We start from the raw sequence: 26,843 nt of genomic DNA on the forward strand, positions 1-26,843 counted from the left end.
AAATGTTTACATTCTAAACATTTTTTAAGCGTTTGTATTTTTTTTCAGTATTTTTTTAATAACCACCCAAGCCACAACTACTCAAGCTGATGAGCTTGCACAACGTGTGGTACATGTATGCCTTATAATCAACAATCTACTTCAGTTACATAGTAACATGTTCCAACTTTAATACAAAAAAGTAATATATCTAACATTAATATTTAAGTTTGAAATATGACAACTCGTTTATTTTGTAAAACAGACCTTAAGATGTTAACATGAAGATATAATACACTGTATGTACTGTATCTGTCATATGCTAGGTCAAGGAGTATAGTCTGTGTGAAAAGACAAACTTACAGTAGGTTTGCAAAATGGCAGGTAAACTTAGCATTTACTTTACCTCCTGGCTGTCTACTGATGATTGAGACCAGAGAACATAGTTTGGAGATGTATTGGTTTCTCAAAGACGAGAACATGCGTTTATGTTTCCAGTGAATACATGGATATAGATTGAGATGTTTCCGTAGAGAGGAAATAAAATAAGTACTGTTCTCAATCTGAGATGGCTTCCCTTCTTGTCTCTTGTTGGGAGGGGGGGAGAAGGGGGAGTTAAAAGCAGACACACGAAGGAAGAGCGAGAGAAGAGAGAGAAGCCTAGAAGAGAAGATGGAGAGAAAATATGTGCCGGGACATCTAAGGCAGAAATAGGCCACTGAGCACAACCCTGGAAGAACAGAGAGTTATAAAAAATAAAAGACTGGCCTGAAAACAGGGATGAGAGAGAGGGGGAGAGAAAGGGAGACTTGACAGAAGGAGAGGAGAAGCTCAAATAAAGTCTTGAGCTTCACGAATTACTGAGGAACAGCTGGGCGAGAGAAGCCTTGAGATGAAAAATCAAACAAGTGGGTCTCGAAATATTTGTGAAGAGCCAGTTGACGTTCATAAGGACTTTGTATTCTATAACTTTATTGAGAGAGCAAAGACATCACTGAGAAGAAGTCACGAGCAGACAGGCATTCTGCTTTTTTTTTTTAGAGGTATTTAAATATAACCACCTGAGCAGTGATGAGGGAAAATCACTGTGGTAAAAATTCAAACAAATCATAGAGCTCTGGCTCATAGGGGCCTGCACACTGCTCTTTTAGGAGGTCATAACATGTTTATGTTTTGTTTAATTCAAATTCAATGAAAATGTCATTCTAATGAATGACATTTTAACCTGACCTAATGTTCGTATTTTATCATCTGATTCGTCCCATGAGTATGCTCATGAACTACTTAATGTCTTCACAGTTAATCATCCATTATTACATTACATGTTACTTGTTAGACGCTTTTATCCAAAGCGACTTACATACTCAATACTGTGGACACTCCCCACAGGAGCAATTTGGGGTGAAGTGTCTTGCCCAGGGACACAACGACATGCTGACTGCAGTGGGGTTTGAACCTGTGACCCACTGATCGCAACACCAACGCACTAGTCCACTGCGCCACACGCCGCCCTTATACTGAAATATTACCTTAATTTCGGTTGCAATAACATAGTTTAGTCTTAAACTTTTCGCCACTTTAAATTGTCTACTTGCAACCCCTTTTCATCTGTTGCACAAGTCCACCAATGAGCAGTTGAACCAGCTGCTGTCCTCTCTTAATAACCATCTTGGGGCCCTTCAGTTTGATCTTGCAACCCCTTAGGATCCTCTGGTGGTGAAATATGGATTGAAATGTCCATCAGATGAAGGCCTTGTGGTTATAATGCATACTATAAAACCATCCCAGATAAATATCCCCCTTAACATATTTCCTGTCTGTCAATCAAATCAATACATCTCAACCATTTCAAATTAAAATGATATATTTCAGAAGAAAGCAGCAAATACTTGAATTTTTTGGACAAAAATCGAATTGAGTAATTAACTCTCCTTTCTAGAACATTCCTTAAAAGGTGACACATGAAAAAACTGTGCTCAATGACAGAATAGAGCTCCAGTAACAGGGACATGTTTGTGTCTGACAGGCGACTCTCTGTCCCGCTGCCTTTCTCTGCCTGCAAGCTTTTTTATTAGTCTCTGCTGCTTTCTATTTATACATCCCACTGTTTCTCTATCTAACTTTCTGTCTTTCAATTGCTGGTGTTTGTCACTGAAGGCAACTAGCTCCCCAACTTTTCCAGTACAGAGGGAAAACATATTTTTCCAGGTCATTCTGTGACTGGACTCTTGTTTAGGTAACACTGGTTTGACCCATTTGGTGCATTTGTGTGTTTGTTCATTTGCGCGTCTGAGCAGAATTGATTCCCATGTTTTGGGTTCAGGTGAGCTGTCAGCTGTTCACTGTTTTGTTGTGTTCGTCCAGTGTTATTTTTAGTGTCAGTGATGTAAGGGTCATTGGGTTTTATAGAAGAGGCACCTGGAGCCACTGTGGCAGACAGATTGGACTTGCTGCGAATGACAATGCAGCAAGCCATGATTCATCAAGAGTTGTGCAGTGATTCATGAATCTATTGTTCTCACCAGGAAGAGAGACCTTTGTTTGTTAGAATACTTAACATGACTGTCGGTTACCTTTTCCTGACTGTGAATCTTAAGTTTGTGATGCTTGTAATGCAGCTGCAAAAACTCTTAGAGAAGAGTGGTGGATAGTTGTGAGTACAGAATCTTACCACGGTTCATGTCTTATCTTTAACGACAGAGCAAATATCCTCATTTGGATAAAGTAAGCATTAATTAACATTTTACTTATCACAATATAATACAATACAATACAGTTAAAGAACACTTATGAACAAACAAATATTCACATTTGAGAAACTAAAACCTTTTAATATTGAGTAAGTTATGTTAAGTAAGGGTATTTAAACAATGATTATCTTCACAAAAGCCCATTTATTTTTCTTTCAATTGACTAATCAATGGACTGTCCAGTTGTTGGAGCTCTAATCCATAGGGTAGCTGTTGAGTTCATTGCCCGTAGGTGTGTACAGCGTGTGAATGGTTCAACACAGTTTCTCGCCTTGTGATAGTCTGCAGACTTGTCCATTTTGCTCCCGCCTTCCTGTGACCATGAACAGGATGACATCATGTATTCCTTTCTTTTGTGTGCTTATTACTGGTTAATGTGATAATGTGTCTTTATGATATCCCAGTTACCATTAGCTGTGAGGCTACAAAATACCCATAATGTTGAACTTGAATTGCAACATCAACATCTCAATCCAAACTCATTCTCAATTGATTCAAACCTGAATAACATTCAACAATTGTTGCTAATTCTGAAGTATGGACAATGACTCAAAACTAATATAGCATATTTCTACTGTTAAGTAAAATCCTGGCTTTTAAAACAGAAAGTGTATAAATGATCCTAGCTCAGAACAGAATAACTGTGTATCTTGTATGCGTGTACAGGTGCAGGTAACCGCCGTGAGTGGTTATTTAATGAATATGAAAAACATAGAACAAGCTGTTAGCTAACTGCCTCCCACATCCAGTCTCACACACACATACACACACTGACACACTGCTCAGGGATTTGCTTGACAATGTGAAGCACTGGGATGTGAAACAGGGTCTTCCACTTTCTCTCACCATGGCAGAGTAATCATGACCTACAGAAGTCTGTGTGCAAGTTTGTGTGATTGTTACTTCATGGTGAGGGCATTCTATGTGTGTCTGTGTTTCGCATGCGTGTGACAGTGTGTGACTGTTTAATAGTGAGAAAGTGCAGAAGCCTGGGGTGAGTTCTGTGCAGCATTCACACCTTTACAAAAAAAGTGAGGATAAGAGAAGCTGTTCGAGCAAAGTATTTTCAGGTGCTATAAAGGTGTCTGAGATATTTGAGTCTGTGTAAAGCGTCGCCTAATGTGGAGTGATCGCCCACTGAGTGCAGCATGTTCTGTTTTATGACAGAGAGAGAGACAGAAAGTAAAAATACACCCGGCTCCTTAGAGACGGTCTCTATGGCAGCGGTTACTATGGTGAAGGCAAGGCTGCACGTGAAGTGAGGGCTGTCATGGGACCCTGGGGAATTCACCCTCCCGAGATCACACGCAAACTTTCTATTAAGAGCAGATGGAAGACAAGAGAACACTTAAGGGGAAATTAGGAAAGACACCAGTAACTAAGTGCATTTACTCAAGGACTATAGAATACAATATCAGTTACATTAACAGGGTTAACATTTACTATGGTTTTGTGTTTGCAAGAAGCTGGTGATATGATACGTGTCATGATAACTGTTAAGATTAAAACACTGCGATACTGTAAGCAGGGCAAAAATAATGCAACACAATTAAATCATAGGAAAGCTGTTTTTTTTAGCTTTTGTTACTTTGACTGTATTTTATGATAATTATTTTGTACTTTATCTTAAGAAAAATGTTATATTCAGGTCTCTTACATACATTTTGCCCTTGTAGAATTACAACTAAAACAAACTAAAATCTAAATACTTTGTACACTTCTTCTTTTAGCGTGTAAGATAAGATGCACTTTATTGAATAGTGCTACACTCTTTCACATGTGTGTGTAGTGTGTGTGGGCAGGTGTGTTTTAGCAGTTCTTGCAAAATGTCTCACTACTCACATTTTCCTTTTCTCATTGTACTGATATGAACAAAGCTTAATCATTTGTGTGTGTGTGTGTGTGTGTGTGTGTGGTGTGTGTGTGTGTGTGTGTGTGTGTGTGTGTGTGTGTGTGTGTGTGTGTGTGTGTGTGTGTGTGTGTGTGTGTGTGTGTGTGTGTGATGTGTGTGTGTGTGTGTGTGTGTGTGTGTGTGTGTGTGTGTGTGTGTGTGTGTGTGTGTGTGTGTGTGTGTGTATGTGTATACTGTGCATGCTGGGAGCTTGCACATGTAGTGTTGCCTCTGCAGAGTCAGTCTGCTCTGTCATGCTGTTTCCATAGCAGCAGCAAGAGCCAACACAGCCAACCACGCTCACTTCCTGGTTTCTCCCTATTGGTGCCAGCTCACTCTGACTCTCTTCCTACCTTTTTTTGGGGGGGGGGGCTCTCTTAAGTCTGAACAGGACTGGTTTCATTTCAGTGTCCCACAGCACAAGAAACACAAAAGAAAAGCAAACATGTTCAATATAAGGTCCTTTTTCTTCCACAAGACATGATATCCAGGAATTAACACAACTCAATGTAGATCCTTATCCCAAATGATGATACATTGTATTTAAAGTATTATAAAAGTGGCCATCTTGTTGTGGTTCTCCAATATTAATCTGTTGAAATGAAGTCTATAGGTTTGATGTAACAGGAGTAGCTCTACATCTTCTCTGTTCTGTGCGTCTTCTTTGCTCATATTCTACGTTCTTCCGAGTATAAAATGTGCCTCTGGAGGAGTCTGTGTCATGAAGGTGACTGCCCACAGATGGCAATCATTGCTGCCCATGTAAACAAACTCCCATTTGCTCCTAATATTTGTCATTGTCCCGGCTGTCATTGCCTAATTCTAACGGGTAACATCCGCTCTTTTCTCTCCTCTCTTTACAAAAACACCCTGTTATTTTTAGTTGAGGTGTCTTTGCATGCTTAAGCTGTTACATCAATAGAGTATGAGTGCATATCAAGCAGCTATAAAAATAAATGCCGAAGCTTGTATGTGACTAGTCAGCATGTCAGTCTGTGGACAGGAAATAGAGTTCATGACTGTGATCACTCAAGTACAAAGAACAAAGAACAAACAAAGCTAAAAAATATAACACACATGAATCCTATTTAATCTGTGGTGGAGATATATTATAAAGGTCCTATGAGCTCTGGTCAGTGTTTCTGGGCTACATGGCTCTTGGCCGGGATGCCGTAGGGTTGATTAGAGGATGAAGCAAGCATCACACTGATTTCACACCTTTGGTAGGCATGTAGCTTTCAGCCAAGTGAGCAATCAGATTGCCTGCTTGCTCAGCCAATGAGAGGATCCCAATGCTTCTTCTGTGTAGCTATGATGGAAAGTGATGTATGACATTTCTGATTAGAGCGCCATCCTGAAACCAAACACTTGTTACATCCAGAATTGAATGACATGTAAGCCTAAAACATGTCTATGAATACTATATATGTATATTAGGTATATATATATTATGTCTTGTGTCACATAGTTTCTATTGAACCATCTTTGGTGCAGAGTATTACGTACAGATCAGCAGGATGTCTTCACCTGTAAATGTGTGTAATGCTCAAAGCCTGGAAACTGTTAACATAACAATAACTGTTGATCGTGAGGCTGTTGCACAAGTTATTTAGAAATATGACATTTTATACTAAAACTTGACCATTTTTAATTGGCAAATCCAAACAACATGAGTTTTAGGTCGGCAGGTATATAATTAAATTACATGTCACTTGTTAGACGCTTTTATCCAAAGCGACTTACATACTCAATACTGTGGGCAATCCCCACAGGAGCAATTTGGGGTGAAGTGTCTTGCCCAGGGACACAACGACATGCTGACTGCAGTGGGTTTTGAATCTGTGACCCCCTGTTCCAAACACCTACACACAACCCACTACGCCACACGCCTCCGCATATAATAAATTAATCATTATACAGTATTTCAACAGGACGGGGAAAGTGGTAAAAGAATCCGAAAGGGGGACTAATAAATAATCAATATATGAATTTCAAAGCTCCAACTTGTTACTGAATAGACAATGTACAAATTAAATTAAGTTTTTTAAATCTAAATCTTGACCTTGAACTCCCACAAAAGTGAAATAGTGATTAAAACCTAAAACAACTAAGTGCAAAATGGTTTCCCCACGGTTTATGCCCTATAATATTTGTCTACTTTCTCCCATTTCCTCCCATGCCTCCATGGCTACTTCCCTGGTCTTCTTAAGGCCTGATCTATTATTTTCACTTGAAAAGAAAGAGAGTTGAAAAGGTTTAACCACGTTGTTCTACTTAACAAGAAATAATGTACCCTTATTGCACAACTATAATTTTGCTTCATCTTTTTCTGAGTTGTCAGTCCACCACATTGTACTGGCAGAAAGACGACAAGGTATAGTAGAAGCTTATCGGAGTTGTATAATCCTCATTGTTGAAACCTTAAAGGGGACCTATCATGCAAAATGCACTTTTTGATGTCTTTTATACATAAATATGTGTCCCCGCAGCGTCAGCAAATAAATCACTCTCTCTTTTCCTCCATACCCAAATCTCTAAAAATGGGGCTACAACGGAGCTGATCCAGATTTGCGTCCGATATGACGTAATATCGGCAATGTAGGCTGGCTTTACACCCACGGCCCTATCAGAAATGTTGCTTTCAGAAACGACTTTTTTGGACGTAATATGGTCGGTGCATGTTTACAATAGCAACGCTAACACTCAGCAAAGCTAACCTGTACTGCACAGAGCATGTGTGTGAAGAAGCAGGAAATAAAAAGGAACACACCTTGTGGTATGACCGGCAAGAGAGAAAGCCTTTGATCTCCATACTGTTTCAGAAATAATCCTTGATAATCCATGATATGGCATTTCATCACCGCAGAATCTGCCGGTAGAATCTCCCGCATCAGCCCCCTCCTCTTTTTTTTGTAAAGCTTTATACCCCAAATCAGCACTTTTGAAACAGGAAGTGAAATAGAGGGATATGAGGCATGGCTAAAATGGGTAATCTGTTTGGTATTTTGAGCAAAACAGTTCATAGACATGTTTTTTATATTTTTTTATATATCTGAGACCTATGCTATTGCCTAAAAATAGCATGATAGGTCCACTTTAACTAAACAAACTCCAAGTTACCTTTTCAGCTCTACACATGCAGGGTTACACAAGAATCAGTGGTCCAAGGTGTGAGCTCCATGAAAAGCTCTAAGTGTTTGCTTTACACATGCTGAAGACAAACAGTAAATCCCCGCTCGCCTCATTACGCCCGCTTTGCGCATGGCTGTGGATAAGGACGTATTGATTATAATGGTCCAGCCCTTTCAAGATAAACAGTCCTGGATCTGCAGTCTGATCAGATTTCGCCCCACAAAACACACATGAGCAGATTACACATATCGTCCTTACCGTGCTCAAGATCACCCTGTCTATCCTCTGAATTCATCTGGTCACACGGTGCTGGACATGTGTGTGTTGTGTTTATAGACAGATAAAGTCACATTTGTCTTATCTCTCAGCCTCACGTTCGCCCTCAATCTGCTTTCTACGCCTCTTTATTTATATGTTCTGCCCTCCTTTTCTCCGCCTTTCTCCCCCTCTTGATTCCTCGATGTCTTTTCATCCCCTCCTGTTGTTCTCTTACTTCATTTCTCCTCACCACAGCTGGTTTCTGCTCATCCAGATCAAACAGGAAATTGAAGCGGCAGTCAAGATAGCTGAAAAATAAATAAATCTTTGTTCTATTTGAAAGGGTTGGCATTAACACGTTTTTATTTGTCAGTGAATGAGTGTAGTAAGTGTTTGGGTTTGAAATGATAACTCTAAATGATAAATCCCCACTGGAGAATTGTAATACCCGTGGTTAGTGTACTCATGCTATTCAGCTGCTGGATTTTTAAAGCTAGTTGTGTAATGGAGTGACAGAGTGATGTTGTCGCAGAATTACAAAGGCTTCAGTATAATTATATAGCTCTGACTCTGTGTTTGAGTAAAGAGTGTGTGTGTGTGTGTGCGTGTGTGTGTGTGTGTGTGTGTGTGTGTGTGTGTGTGTGTGTGTGTGTGTGTGTGTGTGTGTGTGTGTGTGTGTGTGTGTGTGTGTGTGTGTGTGTGTGTGTGTGTGTGTGTGTGTGTGTGTGTGTGTGTGTGTGTGTGTGTGTGTGTGTGTGTGTGTGTGTGTGTGTGGGTGGGTGGGTGGGTGTGTGTGCGTGCATGTGTTTGACAGAAAGTGTTGAGGCTCAGAATGCTGTGTAACTGCTGACGAATGACGATTATATTACACAGCTGCCCTAGGTGTTAGACTTGCCTGGTGGTCAATTGAAAGCATTACAAAGTGCATCTGAAGCTAATATGAGTCTTTAGCTGTCTGAGTTAAAAACATCAAGTGTTTTTCTCCAAAGTTAAGGCCTTATTTCATGCGTTATTCTCCCCCCCCCCCCCCCCCCCCCCCCGTTTCCCATGGTCGTATGATTAGTCTTTATTTTAAAAGTTTGTACCCTGGAACTTTTCCCTACTAGATTTTACAGGTGTTGTTCCCCTCTCTCTTCTATTCAGAATGTTGCTTTGTTATGTTGAAGCATGTTAAAATGCCAAGATGTGTTAGCTTTATGGATTCATGCATGTATGTTCAAAGCTAGGATTGGCATTTGACATGGTAAAAAAAATGGTAACAAAAGTATCAGAAAACACATCAAATGAAGGTGATACAAATAGGAAAAAGATGAAACCCCATAATAAATTGTTATCAACTTCAATTGACACCTACAGTACACTTTGTCCCTGTACATACACCTTTTTTTGTTGGAAAAAGAGTAATTGTGTGCACTCATTAATGTATTACTCAGGTAAGCAGTGACATCTGTCACCATTAATGAATACAGCTCACGTGATTGCATTTTAGCAAGTTTTAGAGAAAATCTCACAAATGATTGTTAATGAAAGCTCCATTGAAGAAAAAATAATGGATGTTTCCGAGGTTTTTTGTTGTTGTCATCTGTTGGTGAACGAGCCTGATGTGATGTCCTACCAACAATCTTCTGATTGATTTTTACGAGATGCATACTGTCTGATATTCGTCTCATGTCATCTCCTTCCTCTCCTTGCCTCTACAGTGCAGTGTCTGGAGATGACCACTAAGCGGAAGCTGATTGGTCGGCTGGTGCCGTGCCGTTGTTTCCGTGGGGAAGAGGAAGTAATCTCAGTGTTGGATTACTCCCACTGCAGCCTGCAGCAGGTCCCCAAGGAGATCTTCAGCTTCGAGAGAACTCTGGAGGAGCTCTACCTCGACGCCAACCAGATTGAGGAACTACCCAAGGTAATTATGTTTATATTTGTATTCTCTCTATAACCACTTTTTAAATTGTTGAACCTGGACGAAGCTGGTCAGTTATCTCTGGCCTTGTGAATAACTTTCTGTTGACCAATGTTGCATTTATGAAATGCCCACTCCAGACCTTGTTCTAGAATGAAAATGCATGTATTTCATGCTTTGACCTGTTGGTGGAAAGCACAGCAAATCTGCATCTTTGCACGTAAAACTAGATAAAGTAATCAAAATTAATGTATATATTCCTTTTGTTTCATATTTGACAAAAGGGAAACTTTATTCCCCAATCATAACATAAACTGTTCTGACTTGTTGGCTGTAGTTTAAACTTGTATATGTATTAATAGTCTGTGAGCCCATTATTTGCTGATACAGAGACACTCCAGTGATGTGTATTTAACGTAACTTACAATAAGAAATACTATTAATCTTTGCCCTTCTAAGATCTTTCTCACTAGCGGGACAAAATGCTGGTCGCAAAACAAAATGGCTTATCCTATCAGATTCAAATTAGGGTATACTTCTGACTCAGCTTGTCCGTCTACATTGTTCTCATCTTCAGGTATACTCAATGCTCTGAAGTGAATCCTTATATTAGTGTCTCCATGCTATCATCAGCAGACTAAGTCATAACGATTTTTCTTCTGTGAATAATGACTGCACAACTTTTCTATTCAATCCTTTCAATAAGTGTTGGGATATTTCCTTGTGGAGGGCTGTACATGAAAGTTTCTTGAAAATCAATTAACTTATCGACATTGCCATTTCTTGAGAGTCTTGAGACTGGAGATCAGCAATATTGTTTTCTTGGCCATGTTTATACACAGTACTTCATACACATCATCACATAATAGACATCGGCGAGAGGCATCTTAGGCCACCCAGAGACATTAAAGAAAACAGCGTTGCAGTAAAATGAGACCAAATGCCCTTCCAATATTATTTCAACGAGATAACAGGTGCTGTTTATAGGAGGGCACCACTGTCTCATTTTTATTGATTACCCGTCCTGGTTTTTAAATGACAGAGATGTCTAAATACGATGTCTTAATATAACTTGCAATGAAGGAGACTGAGTCAAGGCAAACCTGACATTCAGCTGACGGGAAAAGGCTTGATTATGCGCATATGTATGTTTTATGTGTGTGCTAAGAGCTTCCAATGAATGATTGGCCTTTATAAAATAGTGACTTGAAGAGCTCCTTAAGTGTGTGTGAGTAAGTGATTGTGTCTCAAAGTGTCCTAGCCTGGGCCTGACCCATGGCACAGAGCCAGTCTGAACAGTGACAGTAGGATGTGACAAAGATTATAGTGAATATCTAAAAACAGGTTATAAAAATACATAAAAGTGTATCATTTAAAATGATATGTCCATAAAGCAGCACTTTATTTAAGGCAGTTTGTGATTCACATGTAGTTAAAATGAACTCTTCAAATGTCTGCATACAGTAGGTATGGAGTCAGATTTGGGTCAATATTCTAGCGCGCAAAACAAGCTACTCACGTCACGAGTGGAAAATGTGCTTTTACACACGCATGAAATGACCCGCGCCTAGATTAAACCCCCGCGAGCGGCTTTGCGCTCGCTCGCTAGAGAGACAGCCCTCTTGCTCGCTCGCGGGAGTGTTACGTCCACACAGCAGCTTTAGACGAATCTTCCACCGCTTCCAACGCTTCTCTGCCCATTGACTTTGAATGGGGATGACGTCACTTTGCCTCGCTTTTCGCCGAACTGCATTGTGGGGGAGCGAAGCGAAGATTTCCAGGATTCAAAAGTTGAGCAATGTTCAACTTTTGAACCTGAGCTGGAAGCGCCAGCCAATCAAATCACGTTTATGCAAATATGACAGTAGAAGCGCTAGCCAATCAAACCGCGTGTAAGCAGGGAGAACCAGACCGCAGTTCATTTCCTCATATTCCAACGACAAATTACCGTAGCAAATCACCCGGTTCTTTACGACCAGAACTATTAACGGGATACAACCGGAGGAACTGGAGGGAGATGGCAGAGACAGTGGGTGAAACTGGTAGGTTTTCGCCTGTTTGGGGAGTTTATATATATATATTGCTCGCATAAAATCCCCGGGGTTTTTTTGCTTTGTATGTCGGGGGGCGAGATTCATGTGATTGGTTGTTGGTCGCGTTGCTCGCAAAAAATCCCCAAGCTTTCAGACATGGCCCAGCTCCAAGATTTTCAAGATTTTTGAAAGCTGCTGTGTGGACGTACCGAGCCTCACTTGCTCGCGGAGTCTGTCTACGCGCGCGTGAAAAGTTTCTGACACTTTGGGGCGGAGCCACTGGACTTTGATTGACAGCTGCAAGGAAGCCCGGAGTTGCCAGGTTTGGATAAATGCCTGAACTATCAAGAGCCGAGGAGTGACAGCTGCAAGATCAGTTGGACGAGACTGAATGGTAAAGTTGTCCATAAAAAACTATTATATTCGTAAAGTGTACAGCTAATATATATATATAAATAGATATATATATATATATCTTAATGAATTTTATATAAAACAAATATTTTTGAGTGGGCTGTATCTGTCGAAAAACTGCTGTCTGCTGTACGCACCTCCCTTACGAAATGAACTATAAATGAATTATAGTATTACTATAGTATACTATAAGAGTTGTATATAGTGTCCTTTAGTAAGTTTGTATTTTTCACCAGCTATTGTATTACTATAGTTTTTTCTGTAGTGCCATTTTATTAGCTATAGTAGCCCTATAATATTTCAATATTAATACTATGCATCTAGATCTTTGTAGTATTCCTATATTATTTTAAATAGTATAACTATAGTATAATATATAGTGTTTCTGTAGTTGTTTTTTTAACACAAGAACACTATGATGTTGTCATAATGAATGCATATTATTACTATAGTGTTTGTAAAAGTATTACACTCCTAGAATTAATGTGAATTTTTTTTTATATCAAATTAATTTATATATATATATATATATATATATATATATATTAGCTGTACACTTTACGAATATAATAGTTTTTTATGGACAACTGATCTTGCAGCTGTCACTCCTCGGCTTTGGTAGTTCAGGCATTTATCAAACCCTGGCAACTCCGGGCTTCCTTGCAGTTGTCAATCAAAGTCCAGTGGCACCGCCCCAAAGTGTCAGAAACGTTTCACGCGGCGCGTAGACAGACTCCGCGAGCAAGTGAGGCTGACACTCCCGCGAGTGAGCAAGAGGGCTGTCTCTTGTTTCATGCGCGTGTAAAAGCACATGTCCCACTTGTGAGTAGCTGTTTTGCGCGCTAGAATATTGACCCAAATCTGACTCCATACGCAATCTGACTCCATAGTAGGTTCACTTTCCTTTGTATAAGGTCTTGGAAATGCTGGCAGGAATGAATGTGAGTGAGCTTATGTTTGCTTGAATTATAAGGAGTTTAGAATTACAAAGTGCAAATCAGTAGATAATTGGATGTTATGGTACAGTACACCTCAAATCACACTCCGAGTGACACGTCGCAGGTGAAGGTGCTACATGTTTACACGGCAACGGTGCAACTTACAAACACAGCACACTCTGGAAGTGTTTCGGCACATTTCATCTTGTTTTACATGTGATTTATATGATCAGCTCTTAGTTAAGGTAATGTACGGAAACACAGAAAAAGAGAACCAAAGTTCACTGTAGCAACCATTTCATTATTTGTTAAGTTTAAAATGTTTTGCCATTCTTACAAATGGTTTAATGTATACTTCTACGCAGGAAATCATCAGCATTTACCATCTTTAATAATAATAACATTGATGTTATTGAATTAAACTGTTCAGGGAACCAAAAGTGAGGCAAGTTATGCTCCACCTGTGCTAACTGAGTGTGGTTATAGAAGAGTCCTCCAACTACACTACTGTATGTAAAGATAAAATACAACGCTTACACAATTGTATCATCTCAGGCTAGGAAATGAAGAGATTTGTGTATTTGGCTGCACAGCAATAGTTAATTGAGACGTTATACACTAGTAGCCCACATGGGCTGTTTGTTTGCCATTATCATCTTATGTTCTTGCTGTGGATACAGACATTATGCCAATTTGAGTAAATCAGAAGATAGTCTGTACACGTCAGTTAATTATCTTACTTCTTGAACAGTCATGTTAGCATAGCCACAGTAAGTACTACAAAAGCTAAGTAATGCTATTTACACAATGTTTGCTAATGAGTAAACTACTCGACGCTAGCATACAAATGACATTAGTGATTTTGTAAAGTAGTGAGGGTTGAGTGCTCTTTCGAAAACAAAATTTAGTAGATGTTCAGTTAAGATGATTACAACAAACACTTTATTTCTTCCTTCTAAAAATTGGTCTATCACTGCATTTCTGAAGCTGGAGTGCATATTCCTTCATGTTTTTGCATTTGTTTTTGTGTGTGCTTTGGTATTTACCATTTACTTTTCTATATTCCGAGCACTTTCCTTGTTATGTGTTATGTGTTTCACTCTTTTATATGTTTTGGCATTTGCAGTAATTCTCTATTAAGGCCACAGTGCTCTGAATGTTTTTGCTCTCACTCAAGTGTGTGTTTTCTCCCTAGGGGCCACCATATGTAGGAGGTTAATTCTGCATTATTCATAGAATAAGCACTGCTTTTCTACAACATTAAGCGCTGCGTGCCTCCAGCTTACTTTTTGTCTCTCTTTCCTTTCGTACCCTCTACTAAAGGTCCTTGTGATATTGCCAATTGACTATAATAATTATTTATTCCTCTCTTTGTTTCCACAGCAACTCTTTAACTGCCAGGCCTTGAAGAAGCTGAGTATGCCGGACAACGACCTCTCCAACCTGCCCACCACCATCGCCAGCTTGGTCAACCTCAAGGAGCTAGACATCAGTAAAAACGGTAATATTCCTCAGATGAAGAACAAACCCGAATATAAAAAAAACTACTGCTAACTCTTTGGCATCAATTTGAACATCAATTAAAATGTTGGTCAACAGCAATTTGACTCCTAAGACCTCAGAATAAAGCCTCGTAATCACAATATTCTCAATTCGATATGATTCTATTTTATATGACAAAGCTTGGCATTGTATAAACATTCACAAAACTCACTGTGAATAACAATTACATGTCTTTCTAGTGATTCCCTCAACAAAAAGTCGAAATAATTCAAATGTTCTCTTCCATCTCTGTGTCACTGTGTCACAGGTATCCAGGAGTTTCCCGACAATATAAAATGCTGTAAAGGCCTGTCTGTGGTGGAGGCCAGTGTCAACCCTATCACCAAGTAAGACACCAACGCACATCATCTAGAAACATCTTCAACATCTTACTCCTATCAATGGAAGTCTCTAGTTTGATGGCAGCACGAGTTAAATCTATTTCACAAGTCATTTCACAAAGTTCAGAAAGATAGACAATATTAACTAACATAAAAACTGAAGAAGCTAATTGATCTGCTTCTGGATAACAAAGTCAGATAAAACGCTGACTCTATCACCATGTATATTTATTGATGGAGACCAATTGGTGCACCACGTTCTGTTGTTAGGACCAATTGTATCAACCAGTTTGAGAGGACCTGGATTCCGCTCAGGATTGTTTGATGTATTCAGCCGTTGAAACTTTTTTTGTCCAGAGACGGACAGTATTGTTGTTATTTTTTGGTACTTCATATATCTGTTCATTGCATCCACCTATCATGCAACCATCCTTTGGGCTCAGCTTGGACTGAACTATAGAATATATAATTGCTACAATAAAATGCGGATGATGTTCACTATTGGAGCATCAGCTGCTAGTTACTGCGGTGTAATGTCCATGAAGCCTGTTTGTGCATGTGAGATGAGCATAAGATGAGTCGATGCATTGTTATAGAAAGATATTTAAATCAATGTTGTCACTTCAAGGAAACACAACTTGTTCTTCTCTTTCTCATATTTCTTCCTGTATTTCTGACTGGTCATTTCCCTCTCTTCCAGACTCCCAGATGGTTTTACGCAGCTCCTGAATCTGACCCAGCTCTTCTTAAACGATGCCTTCTTGGAGTATCTGCCCGCTAACTTTGGCAGGTAAAGTGATGGCATGTAATTGTTCATGTGTGGTTGGTTGTGACTGTGCTGGATTGGCACTTTAGGCTCTAACCTACTGCCACTAGTTTATATTGTAAAGATGATATATGTTGAAAATGAGCATATAGGTTTGTCAGTCTTGAAATGTTTTTTTCTGCTCATAATTATTTGTTCTTTAAAAAAAGAAGAAGCAGATCATCATATGTTTTAAACAATTGATTTGAATATCTTAATAACAAACAGTAAAATTAGTCTTGTTTCATGTGACTTCTGTCTTTCAGACTTTCAAAACTACGGATCCTGGAGCTTAGAGAGAACCACCTGAAAACCATGCCAAAGTAAGAAAAAACAACACAGTGTTTGTGTGTGTTAGAAAGAAACAAATACGTGGAAGACACATTCATTATCATGTACAGCTGCGTACACACACCACACACACACACACACACACACACACACACACACACACACACACACACACACACACACACACACACACACACACACACACACACACACACACACACACGTACACCATGTATACATCACTTCAGGGGACATTACATTGACTTACATGCATTTCCTGGAGACTTATCCTAACCTTAACCATAACCAACACATGCCTAACCCTAACCCTAACCCTAATCCTAATCCTAACCAAGTCTTCACCCTAAAATGAATGATTCCCCTCATGGGGACCTCCAATTTGTCCCCATAAGGGAGGCGAGTCCCCACACGTGACTATGTAAACATATGTAGGTCCCCACAAGTACAGTAATGCTAGACACACACACACACACACACACCACACACACACACACACACACACACACACACACACACACACACACACACACACACACACACACACACACACAGATGCTTCATGATATTAGCGGGATGATGCTTGCTTTCCCAGGTGTCCAGATTAAAACTTATCTCTGGCAGGTGGTCATGAATACTGATAAAGCCAAACCATAATGTATCTCTTCTAACTGTTTTAAATGATTACTGTTTGAATACAAAAACTAACTAGGAGAGAGAACCTTTTTACTTAACAAGATAACCCTTGTAGAGTACAGTAGCAGTGATTTCAATTACATTATATTATGTTAAGCGATAATGACAATGTGGCTGCAATTACTACTTCACAACTACCAGTCCACAATGCCCCTTGCCTTTCAACTAAGAATATGGTTAACCTGCAGCAATTTGGAAAACCCGTTTAGTTTTTGTCTATAAATGTCTATAAAGAAATGGCATGCATAGTCAATGTCAGATTTGCAATAGCAACAATCTCGATGCTAGATTTTAATTAAACTAAATGTTGAGGTGATTTTAACATTTAAAGGCTGTATTTGTGAGTGAGTAAAATGGGGGTGTGACATGAGAAATGCTAACATAATTAATTATCAGAATTGCAATAGAAACAAACATAAGAACTACAGTAGGAACAAGACACATGTTGAAGGATAATAATTCAAACTTGAAAAAAATGTAAATAAATAAAAACAAATATTATTTTAGTGTACAGCATATTGGCTTTGTGGTTAGGTGGGAAGAACACATATATATATATATATATATATATATATATATACATTTAGTAAGTCACAATGCACTTTTATGTATGTATTCTCTCTTCTCAGGTCCATCCACAGACTGACACAGTTGGAGAGGTTGGATCTGGGTAGCAATGAATTCACTGAGATGGTGAGACTGACAAGCAGCATAACTTAAGTGTTTAAATGTGTAATATGTTGTACATTGAGATTGTCCTACATGATCACAGCAAGCTCGAATCTGAACTCCTCTATAGAACTGTAGAACCTGTTGAACTATGTTTATTTGTAAAGAGAAAAAGAACCCGAACACAGATGCTTTGTCCTATTTTGGGAGCCTCTGCCCTGAAAGTTCATATAGAACAAATACGAGATATGGTGAATCCTCAGTAGGCTGTCTCAGTGAGGCAGGAGCAAGTTCAGCGTACTGTCCTTTAGTTGCACACTGAAATGGGACCTAGCGACATGATAGAGGTAGAAAGGTTTGGATATTACATCAAGGTCAAGCAGGAAGTCTCCTGTGAGATTGCCAGTCTCACACTTTTTTTGATTGTTCTCTATTTATGCCAAAGATCAGGAGATTCATTAAAGTTATTATTTGGATCTGTATATGTTCACAGAAGGTGTCCTATGATTTGACTGAATTATACAGTTGTTTTATATAAATAGCAGCATATCTGCATATTCGTTGTTGCTCATGTGCTCTGTACATGCTGATATGGTTTCCTCTGTTTGGCTTGTTAGCCGGAGGTGTTGGAACAGATCCACAACCTAAAAGAGCTGTGGCTGGATAACAACTCTCTACAGTGTATACCAGGGGTAAGAACACAGACACTTTTGCAGTGATAAAAAGGAACTATGGAATTACTTTTTATATGAAATGACGCTCTCTTTTCTTTCTCTCCCCCTACCGGCTGCAGGCCATAGGAAAACTCCGTCAGTTGCGGTACTTTGACTTAGCTAAGAATCGCATCGAGTCGTTGGACACGGATATCTCAGGCTGCGAAGCCTTAGAAGACCTGTTACTGTCCTCCAACATGCTGCAGCAGCTCCCTGACTCTATAGGTACACACACACACACACACACACACACACACACACACACACACACACACACACACACACACACACACACACACACACACACACACACACACACACACACACACACACTCATACCCACACAAACACTCAAGCTGATGACGCTGTAGCAATGCATTTAAATTCACACCTGTGTATCTCCTGAATGGGAGCAGCACAGGCCTGTGGTTTACATATCATAAGTAAGAGTTGTCAAGTCAAAGTCAGTGTGTGTGTGCAGACACTGTTTAGCTGTAATAGTGACGTAGCACAGATAACATAAGATAAAACTGGATTTATTATATATTGTTCTAATTAGCAATAAATCACATGGAAAGATATCCCACGCCCAGTGATTCCTGAAGGTTAACATCTTTAAAATCAGCTTTTTAATCTTCAGTAATATACTAGAACAGCTGGCCAGGGTAGTTTTAGCAAATGCTTATCCAACAGGAATACATTTTGCATTTGTTTGGGACTATTTTTAGACCTTGATTAATATGCATTTTATGGCGCTGCCTGGGGAATATTTATGGCAGCAGGATGTGGGATTGATTCAAAATAAACTATAGTGTTTCTTGTAATGAAGGAAATGACACCCACTGCAAATATGTGGCTCATTGGTGGCTGTTTTTAGACAGCATTGGAGTTTAATAAAAAGATGAATAAGCTATATCACGCAGTGGCTACAAAGAGATCCTCAGAATTAGGTCCAAATCTTTGTTGGTTTTAGAAATGTCATCGGATGTGTTATAAGAATAAGAATGGTGCCAACTTTGTACTTAAATCCACTTTTTACAGTCAATCGTTTCAGAGCTCTGTCTAATATTTACGAGATGACTTTTGTGTGTCATTGTGATTTTGTATGTGTGTTTGTATATTGTGTAGGAATGTTGAAGAAGCTGACAACATTGAAGGTAGATGACAACCAGCTGACCTCACTGCCTAACACCATCGGGAGGTAAGGAACACACACACATGCACACAAACAAACGTATGCTCTAAAAGAAAACAGATAATGAACAATGCTTTGTCAGATTTTTTCAGCAGGATTATCTTTGGTGGGTTGTTGTTGACTACTGTTAGCTGCTGTGTTGTTATGCTGGCTCATGATTGGGCCGTTCTGTGTGTTGTGTTTGCTGCGTTGCCGTGGCATTAGTCCGAAGCCCAAGCACGGGTGAGTAACATTAGCCTACTGGATCCAGGGTTGCGTTCAGAGACAGATAGATGTTCAGCTGCGTTACAAATACAAACAGACACGCTCAAAACTAGCTGGGGCTGTGGGAAGCATTTAAAATGTATCCAAATGACATGCAAAATTGAAGGGAAAAAAAATCAAAATGTGGACCTAACATTTGAATAACATCTTAATTTTCTAATTGAATATGGATTGGAGACACAAATGATTGCATGTAAAATTATTACTGTAATTTCATGATAATAATTCTTATTATAAGCCATCACAGTTCAGATTAAAGTTGCTTTTGAAAGACAACCTTTTAAAGGTGGGGTAGGTAAGTTTCATAAACCGGCTCGAGTGCACTAAAATTTGAAAGTACACAGCCGAAAAGAATCCGCCCCTTCCTTCAGACTTCCTTACAGAGCACCTCCTCCAACACACATGAACGCGCAATACACGCCCAATTACGGCACGCCCAATGAGGGCACGAGATACATTTGTGTGTGCACGAGATGGAAGGCTGACAGACAGGGTGGCAATCCAATCCGTTTAGCGGGCCGGCTAAACGGTTTGTTCGTGCTTTTTACAGTATTACGGCTTCCACAGATGACAGATTTTTTTATGGATTTTTTGTCAAAGCACTTAAGATATTTATTGCTATCGGGATGTTAAGAGCATTCCATGGAATATAACAAAAAGTGTATCTCGAGCCGGTTTCTGAAACTTACCTACCCCACCTTTAATAATTGTAAACAGAAGTATTTTCATTGAGTCTTTTTGCTGGTTTTTTTAGAGATTGGGAGAAAGTAACACAGCAAAGTCTAAAGCAGGATAAATATGAATTTAATTGGAGTCAATTGGTTCTGTTCCTTCTTGCTGTTTGAGTAGTCTCCTGGAACATTGTGTGAATAAGATGATCTATGATGGATTATATTTGTACGACTATTTTACATTCATTGATTTAAATGAAACTCCCAAAAACACTTTTGTATCTGAACGCTCTGAAAACATTTTGTCTTCCTGAACAAATCCCAGGTTTCAGCCTCAATAAGTAGTTCTGTAGATCCATTGCTTCTCCTCTGATTCAACCAGAAACACCTGCAAATGATCATCTTCTTACCCCTAAGTGTTGCTTATTAATGATACATGTGATAATTGTACCTGTGCCTGTACTTCAACCAACTCTACATTGTATTCTATCTGCGTTAGTACAACGGGGTATTTACTGTGTATGCTTTAAATACACAGGGCTGAATCAGCATATTTTTGTCTGTATTGATGTACAGCCCATTGTGGATTATATATAATCCAATAAGCAGTGCAGTTACATATTCAAGTATGTTTTAAGGTTATTATTCACAGCTTCAAAATGGGCAAGAATATTTTACACCAGGTAACTACTGTAGGCTCCTCTCTATGAGTGGACTGTAATGCATTACATGAGCTGAATCCTTTAACCAGATGTTACCTTTAGTGTTCAGGCTGCGTTTTACTTTACCTCCAAAATAACACTTTCTGTACAAACGATTAACCCTGTATTACCATGAATTCCTATAGAAAACGTCCCGCATGCCTCCACAGTGAACATAGAATCAAAGAATGAGAGCATTCTTTATTGATTAAAGTAAGTGTGGTCCATGTTCAACAACAGCAACACTGCTTAAATACTAACAAAAAGTCTTTGAGCAGAAAAACATGTGCTTTGGAAGTAGAGAGCATTTCACTAGATACATTAGACCTGGATTTGGATGTGAAGTTGCAACTGAATGTGTTCATATAGATTTGCTGTTTTTGAATGCAGCCCCGCTTTACCAAAGTTCATGGATACTTTGATCACCATGGAGGTATGCGAGAAAAACTCGAGTTTTCTTCACAAATGTAAGGGTAACACAGGATGAATAATTTATATACATCCCATGTTCATTTTGGGGGTGAAGTATGACTGTAAGTTTCTTGCTGAGTAACCCTATCACCTTGTGAAAACCTAAACAAAAGCATTTATCCTACAGAAAGAAGGATATTAAACGAGTGTGTCTAAAAGTGACCTTGTGACAACCCACTGAGCAACTATGTTTCCTAATGGGTAGATTTATAGAGCTTGGGGTCAGATAGTAGACAAATTAAATATTATATTTGGTACACTTTGTTTTTGTGGGAGTAGCAGGAGGCATTTTCATTATTTGAGGTAGGAATACAAACAATGCTGAGGAGAACATAATAAAGAAGGCATACATCTTAAAGTAGGATGTGAACCTCCCCCGACTCTCCCGTCGGCCCGTATGGTGGCCCAGATGGTCCAGGTCCACTGGGGATAATAATGGCAGACTAATGCAATGTTAACAGTGACAGTACATTAATGTAAAAGTGTTGTCTCATTAGCATTAGCCTGCTGTTAGCGGGCTGCTAGGCCACTGATGGCAGTCAAGGGGGGGTCAGGGGGTCCTGTAGAGGGCCTGCCGCTGATGTTACTGTGAATCTTGGTGGTGTGAAGAAGTTGAGATCCATGTTGAAGAATTTTAGACATCAATAGGTGATACATTGGGGGAGGGGGAATGATAGGGGGTCAACAATTCAGACCGAATTACAAGTGACAAAGATGGATTTGGTTGGTTGTGATGCAATTTATTAACCTATTCTTCAACGGATGATCTTTTCCTTCTCCCATCACTCTCTCCTTCTAATGTAACGCTTTTATGTATCATGACATGTAACAGGATGTGATTGGATTCATTCTAAATGTTTCTTATTGTCAACAAATCCCACAAAATGAAACAAACCAACAATGTGTAAGTCCTTCTCTCAATATCCTGTCTGTAGTCCTCAGCCCATTAACTCATACTAAAGACCTGCTTTAAATCTTATTATTATTATTATTATATAAAAGGTCTGAAGTTTCCTCAAACAGATATAGATATATTTTCAATATTTTACACCACAGGCTGGTGTTTGTGGGAATATCTCATAAAGGAACATCTGATTCAGTGCAACTTGTGGCTCATTGATGTGTTTTCAATGACTTTTGGACTCTGGCTTTATCTACACGGACAATTCTTGACAGTTGGATGAATCCATTCTTGGTTAAGTCTTTTCACAGGATTTGATGGAAATATGAAAAAAAAGAGTAGCACTATCCTTATCTAATAATACCTGAGTAAGTTTTGTAAGGTTTCAGCTGAGATATTGCAGAATAATGTTCTTTTCTCTGTCATTTTCTCTGTATCTCTTCCTCTCTGCCTCTGTTCCTTTCCTCCAGTCTGTCTCTTTTGGAGGAGTTTGACTGTAGTTGTAATGAGTTGGAGTCGTTGCCTCCCACTATCGGCTACCTGCACAACCTGAGGACGTTTGCTGCTGACGAGAACTTCCTCATAGAGCTGCCCCGGGAGGTAGGAGGAATCAACATACTGTATAAAGAACCTTTACACATCCTCAGTGCACGAAAGAGAGTATCAATTATGAAAATGTACTGTTTTTCATTTATTTCTATGAACATAATTTAAGTATGTATGTGATTCTCTACAGTTGGTCAAATAGCAATTAAAGATTCTATTTAGTTTGCTACTTTTACAGATGTTCAGACATTTTAAAGACCCAACCATTGATCCAGTAAATCTCTAGTACTTAAAACTGTAAATGTAATGTCGCTTGTTCTAAGGTGTGTATTCAGTAATAGACTTAATCGTATTGTGATCTGATAGTTAGTTGGTGTGTGTGTGTGTGTGTGTGTGTGTGTGTGTGTGTGTGTGTGTGTGTGTGTGTGTGTGTGTGTGTGTGTGTGTGTGTGTGTGTGTGTGTGTGTGTGTGTGTGTGTGTGTGTGTGTGTGTGTCTCTCAGATCGGTAACTGTAAGAACGTGACGGTAATGTCAATGCGTTCCAACAAACTGGAGTTTCTTCCTGATGAGATTGGACAGATGACTAAACTAAGAGTCCTTAACCTGAGTGATAACAGGTACACACACACACACACACACACACACACACACACACACACAACATTTTATCAATGGCCGTTTTGATTATGTAGCACTTCTCACGGCCTGCAGTTTCCATGGGGATGGTGAGTGTGTTGCCATGGTTACGTGCTCTGCAGGCTGTACAGTGCGTGGGCACAAGAAACATCTCTCTTTTCTTTCTCCCATCGTCCGCCCTCCCTCCTTTTCTGTGTCTCTCTCTCAGGTTAAAGAATCTACCGTTTACCTTTACCAAGCTGAAGGACCTGGCAGCTCTCTGGCTCTCTGACAATCAGGTATCTCTTCCTCATCATTTCACCAGGAGAGAGTGTACATACTAACAAGTACAGTATGCAGCACAAACACACACAGCTTCAGTTTTTATATAAGTAAACCAGGCCCTATGTGGACTCAGACTAATTGTAAGAGGTATTCATCTGTGAATTCTTCCGTTTTATCATATTGATTATAAACGCCTGTGAGGCAAACCCAATGTCTCCTTCCTCTGTTGCAAGTGCATTATTCCTTTATCTCCAAGGAAAACATTTTAAGTTAAACATCTGCAGGAAGGGTTGGTTATTACCTTTAGCAGAATTATGTTTACTGTTCCCTTTATCTTTATTTTTGGCCGGCCATGTTTAGTTTTCTGAGGCCCAATGATGAGTTGATGACTTGCTTTATTAAATAATTTACTGCATTTAACTGTACGCAGAAATACTGCCGATAACAATCTCACTCTACTGTATGATGCAGTCAGTGGTGTCCATTAAGTATGAAGCGTTATTGTTCTATATTATTTTGTTATAACTACTATGAATTTTAACATTTCATATGACATTTAAAGTTACATCAAAGTCAGATCATTTGAAATCTAAGTCAATCTTTTTTAAACAGCTCTAGAAATAACAACATTTGAAATTCAAATGCAATCAAGGAAAGTTTGTTCAGTCTTTTGCTTAAAGTTGGCACTCAAATATGCAAATGTTGCAACAGAAACTCACATTAAGCAATGTCATTTGCACTTTTTTATTCAAATGAACCAGCAGAATGTGTTACAGTTTAATGAATGGTTTTCTTTCATTCATATACCAAAACAGCAATGCATTAATGTAGTTTGATTTGCTATATATATATATGCGATAATATATTATCGCATTACTATTTTATATTATCGCATTACTATTTTAATCGATGTCAGTCAATGTGTTTTATGAGTCGATCATGCAAATTAAAGAGGCATTTGACAATTTATTCAACTCATTGAATACACAATTCTAATTTGTGTCTCCCCTTTATGAATATTAGGTAAAATGGTAAATTCTACTTCTGTGTGTGTCTGTGTTTGCAGTCCAAGGCTCTGATCCCGCTGCAGACAGAAGCCCACCCTGAAACCAAACAGAAGGTTTTGACCAACTACATGTTTCCTCAGCAACCGCGACACGATGAGGGTACAAACTGTGTGTCTGTATGTCTATGTGTGTGGATAGACATGAAACAAAAGGCCAGAGAATGATTTGTTTTTATCACACTATAGCAATATTACAACAATAATACATTGCAGCATGTGCTCTGAAGCTATGGGCCTAAATGTGTGTGATTTGTGGGTTTGTAAATATACGTTTGAGCTGAATGTGGAAGTGTGTGTCTAACAATCTGCACACACATGTTTGACAACGGTTTTAACCCTGTCCTTGGTGTGTGTTGTTGGTCGTGCTTCCAGATTACCAGTCGGACAGTGACAGCTTTAATCCCATCCTGTGGGAGGAGCAGAGGCAGCAGAGGATGACTGTGGCCTTTGACTTTGATGACAAGAAAGAAGAGGAAGACAACTCTGGGAAGGTCAAGGTCAGCTCTGTTTCTCTGTGTTTCTGTCTGTCTGACCGTTTTTCTCTCTCTGAAGTATCGGAGCACGGGGGTTACATGAGGCATCAGGGCTTTATATTCAAGTTCTGCAAAGCCAGCGTTAACCGGCTGGCAGCTGAAGCACCCCCAACTGTTTTATTAATTCACTCTCAGATTCTTAAATAGATTTGGATCAATTTGGCAACTGTGGTGTTTCTTTATCTCTGATGCTACATCTCATATTTCCAACACTAAAGCTTATGGATCTTATACTATTTAGAGCCATTTCTAATACATGAAAGGCACAATCTTTGTGCCAATGTTCAAATGTTTAATCAGAATCAGAGTCAGCTTTACTGGCCAAGTATGTGTACATAACTGCATATACAAGGAATTTGACTCAAAAATATACCCATACATAACAAAATATCTGTTCCTAATTGGGACAATATAAATCTAATTTCAATGTTAATACCTGAAATTTTTACATGCCTTAAGTTTACAAAAAAACTATTACTGTCTGAAATGCTCAGTTTAGTGCCTACTTAAAGAAGCTTAGTATGTGTATGAAACATTATTGATCTGTCAGTAACGTAATGTGAGTATGACACATTTCAAAAAACTACCACAACATAACAATCAGAATGTATGTCTTATTTTAAATGTTTTGACGTTTCACAGACACTTATTTTCTACCATATCTACTAAACGCTTGCTGCGTGTTTTTGTGTCATTTTGCCTGTGTTTCCTAACATATTAACTTTTTTGTGTGTAGGTGGAGATTAACCTTAAGCGCTACCCGACACCTTACCCTGAGGACCTCAAGAACATGGTCAAGTCAGTGCAAAGCCTAGTGGGTAAAAGTGTACACGGCGGGCATGGGCACCAACACCAGCATCAGCACCAACTCCAGCACCAGCACCAGCACCAGCTGAGCACAGGCACTGCCACATCAGCAGGAACCAACATGGAACACACACACCTCAGCAAAGAGTATGAACCACCGTGGCCCCTTCCTCCCAAAGAGGTAGGAAACACACACTCCAAGCCTCACAGGTTTTGTTTCGTATTTTTTCCCGTTATATGTAAAAAATATGATTTCTCATGCATATCCTGAAAATGAATATTGTTTGTATCACACAAAAAAAAACATCACCATACCACACCATACAATACATCAGTGTGTCTGTAGGATTGATACCTGTGATCATAAAGGTATAAGAGCAGCACAAATGAATGGTGTGTGTGTGTGTGTGTGTGTGT

General features: G+C 39.2%; 1 protein-coding gene across 10 annotated transcripts in view; it reads left to right on the forward strand.

The window, feature by feature from the left end:
* Positions 1-26,843, forward strand: part of lrrc7 (leucine rich repeat containing 7) — a 131,452-nt gene that overhangs the window by 80,385 nt on the left and 24,224 nt on the right. For 7 of the 10 annotated variants that reach the window (XM_034081726.1, XM_071202927.1, XM_034081727.1 and 4 more), the window contains exons 3-18: positions 9,711-9,913; positions 14,679-14,796; positions 15,106-15,184; positions 15,879-15,968; positions 16,250-16,306; positions 17,618-17,681; positions 18,275-18,349; positions 18,451-18,595; positions 19,499-19,571; positions 19,770-19,787; positions 23,044-23,173; positions 23,622-23,737; positions 23,965-24,034; positions 25,087-25,186; positions 25,459-25,583; positions 26,356-26,607. In XM_034081726.1, coding sequence (XP_033937617.1) covers positions 9,725-9,913; positions 14,679-14,796; positions 15,106-15,184; positions 15,879-15,968; positions 16,250-16,306; positions 17,618-17,681; positions 18,275-18,349; positions 18,451-18,595; positions 19,499-19,571; positions 19,770-19,787; positions 23,044-23,173; positions 23,622-23,737; positions 23,965-24,034; positions 25,087-25,186; positions 25,459-25,583; positions 26,356-26,607 — 1,701 coding nt within the window. In that variant the 5' untranslated portion in view covers positions 9,711-9,724. The remainder of the gene's footprint in view (positions 1-9,710; positions 9,914-14,678; positions 14,797-15,105; positions 15,185-15,878; positions 15,969-16,249; positions 16,307-17,617; positions 17,682-18,274; positions 18,350-18,450; positions 18,596-19,498; positions 19,572-19,769; positions 19,788-23,043; positions 23,174-23,621; positions 23,738-23,964; positions 24,035-25,086; positions 25,187-25,458; positions 25,584-26,355; positions 26,608-26,843) is intronic. The other 3 variants (XM_071202923.1, XM_071202924.1, XM_071202925.1) reach the window with 3 other exon arrangements.

Source organism: Pseudochaenichthys georgianus, chromosome 4, assembly GCF_902827115.2.
Source record: "Pseudochaenichthys georgianus chromosome 4, fPseGeo1.2, whole genome shotgun sequence".
NCBI lineage: Eukaryota > Metazoa > Chordata > Actinopteri > Perciformes > Channichthyidae > Pseudochaenichthys > Pseudochaenichthys georgianus.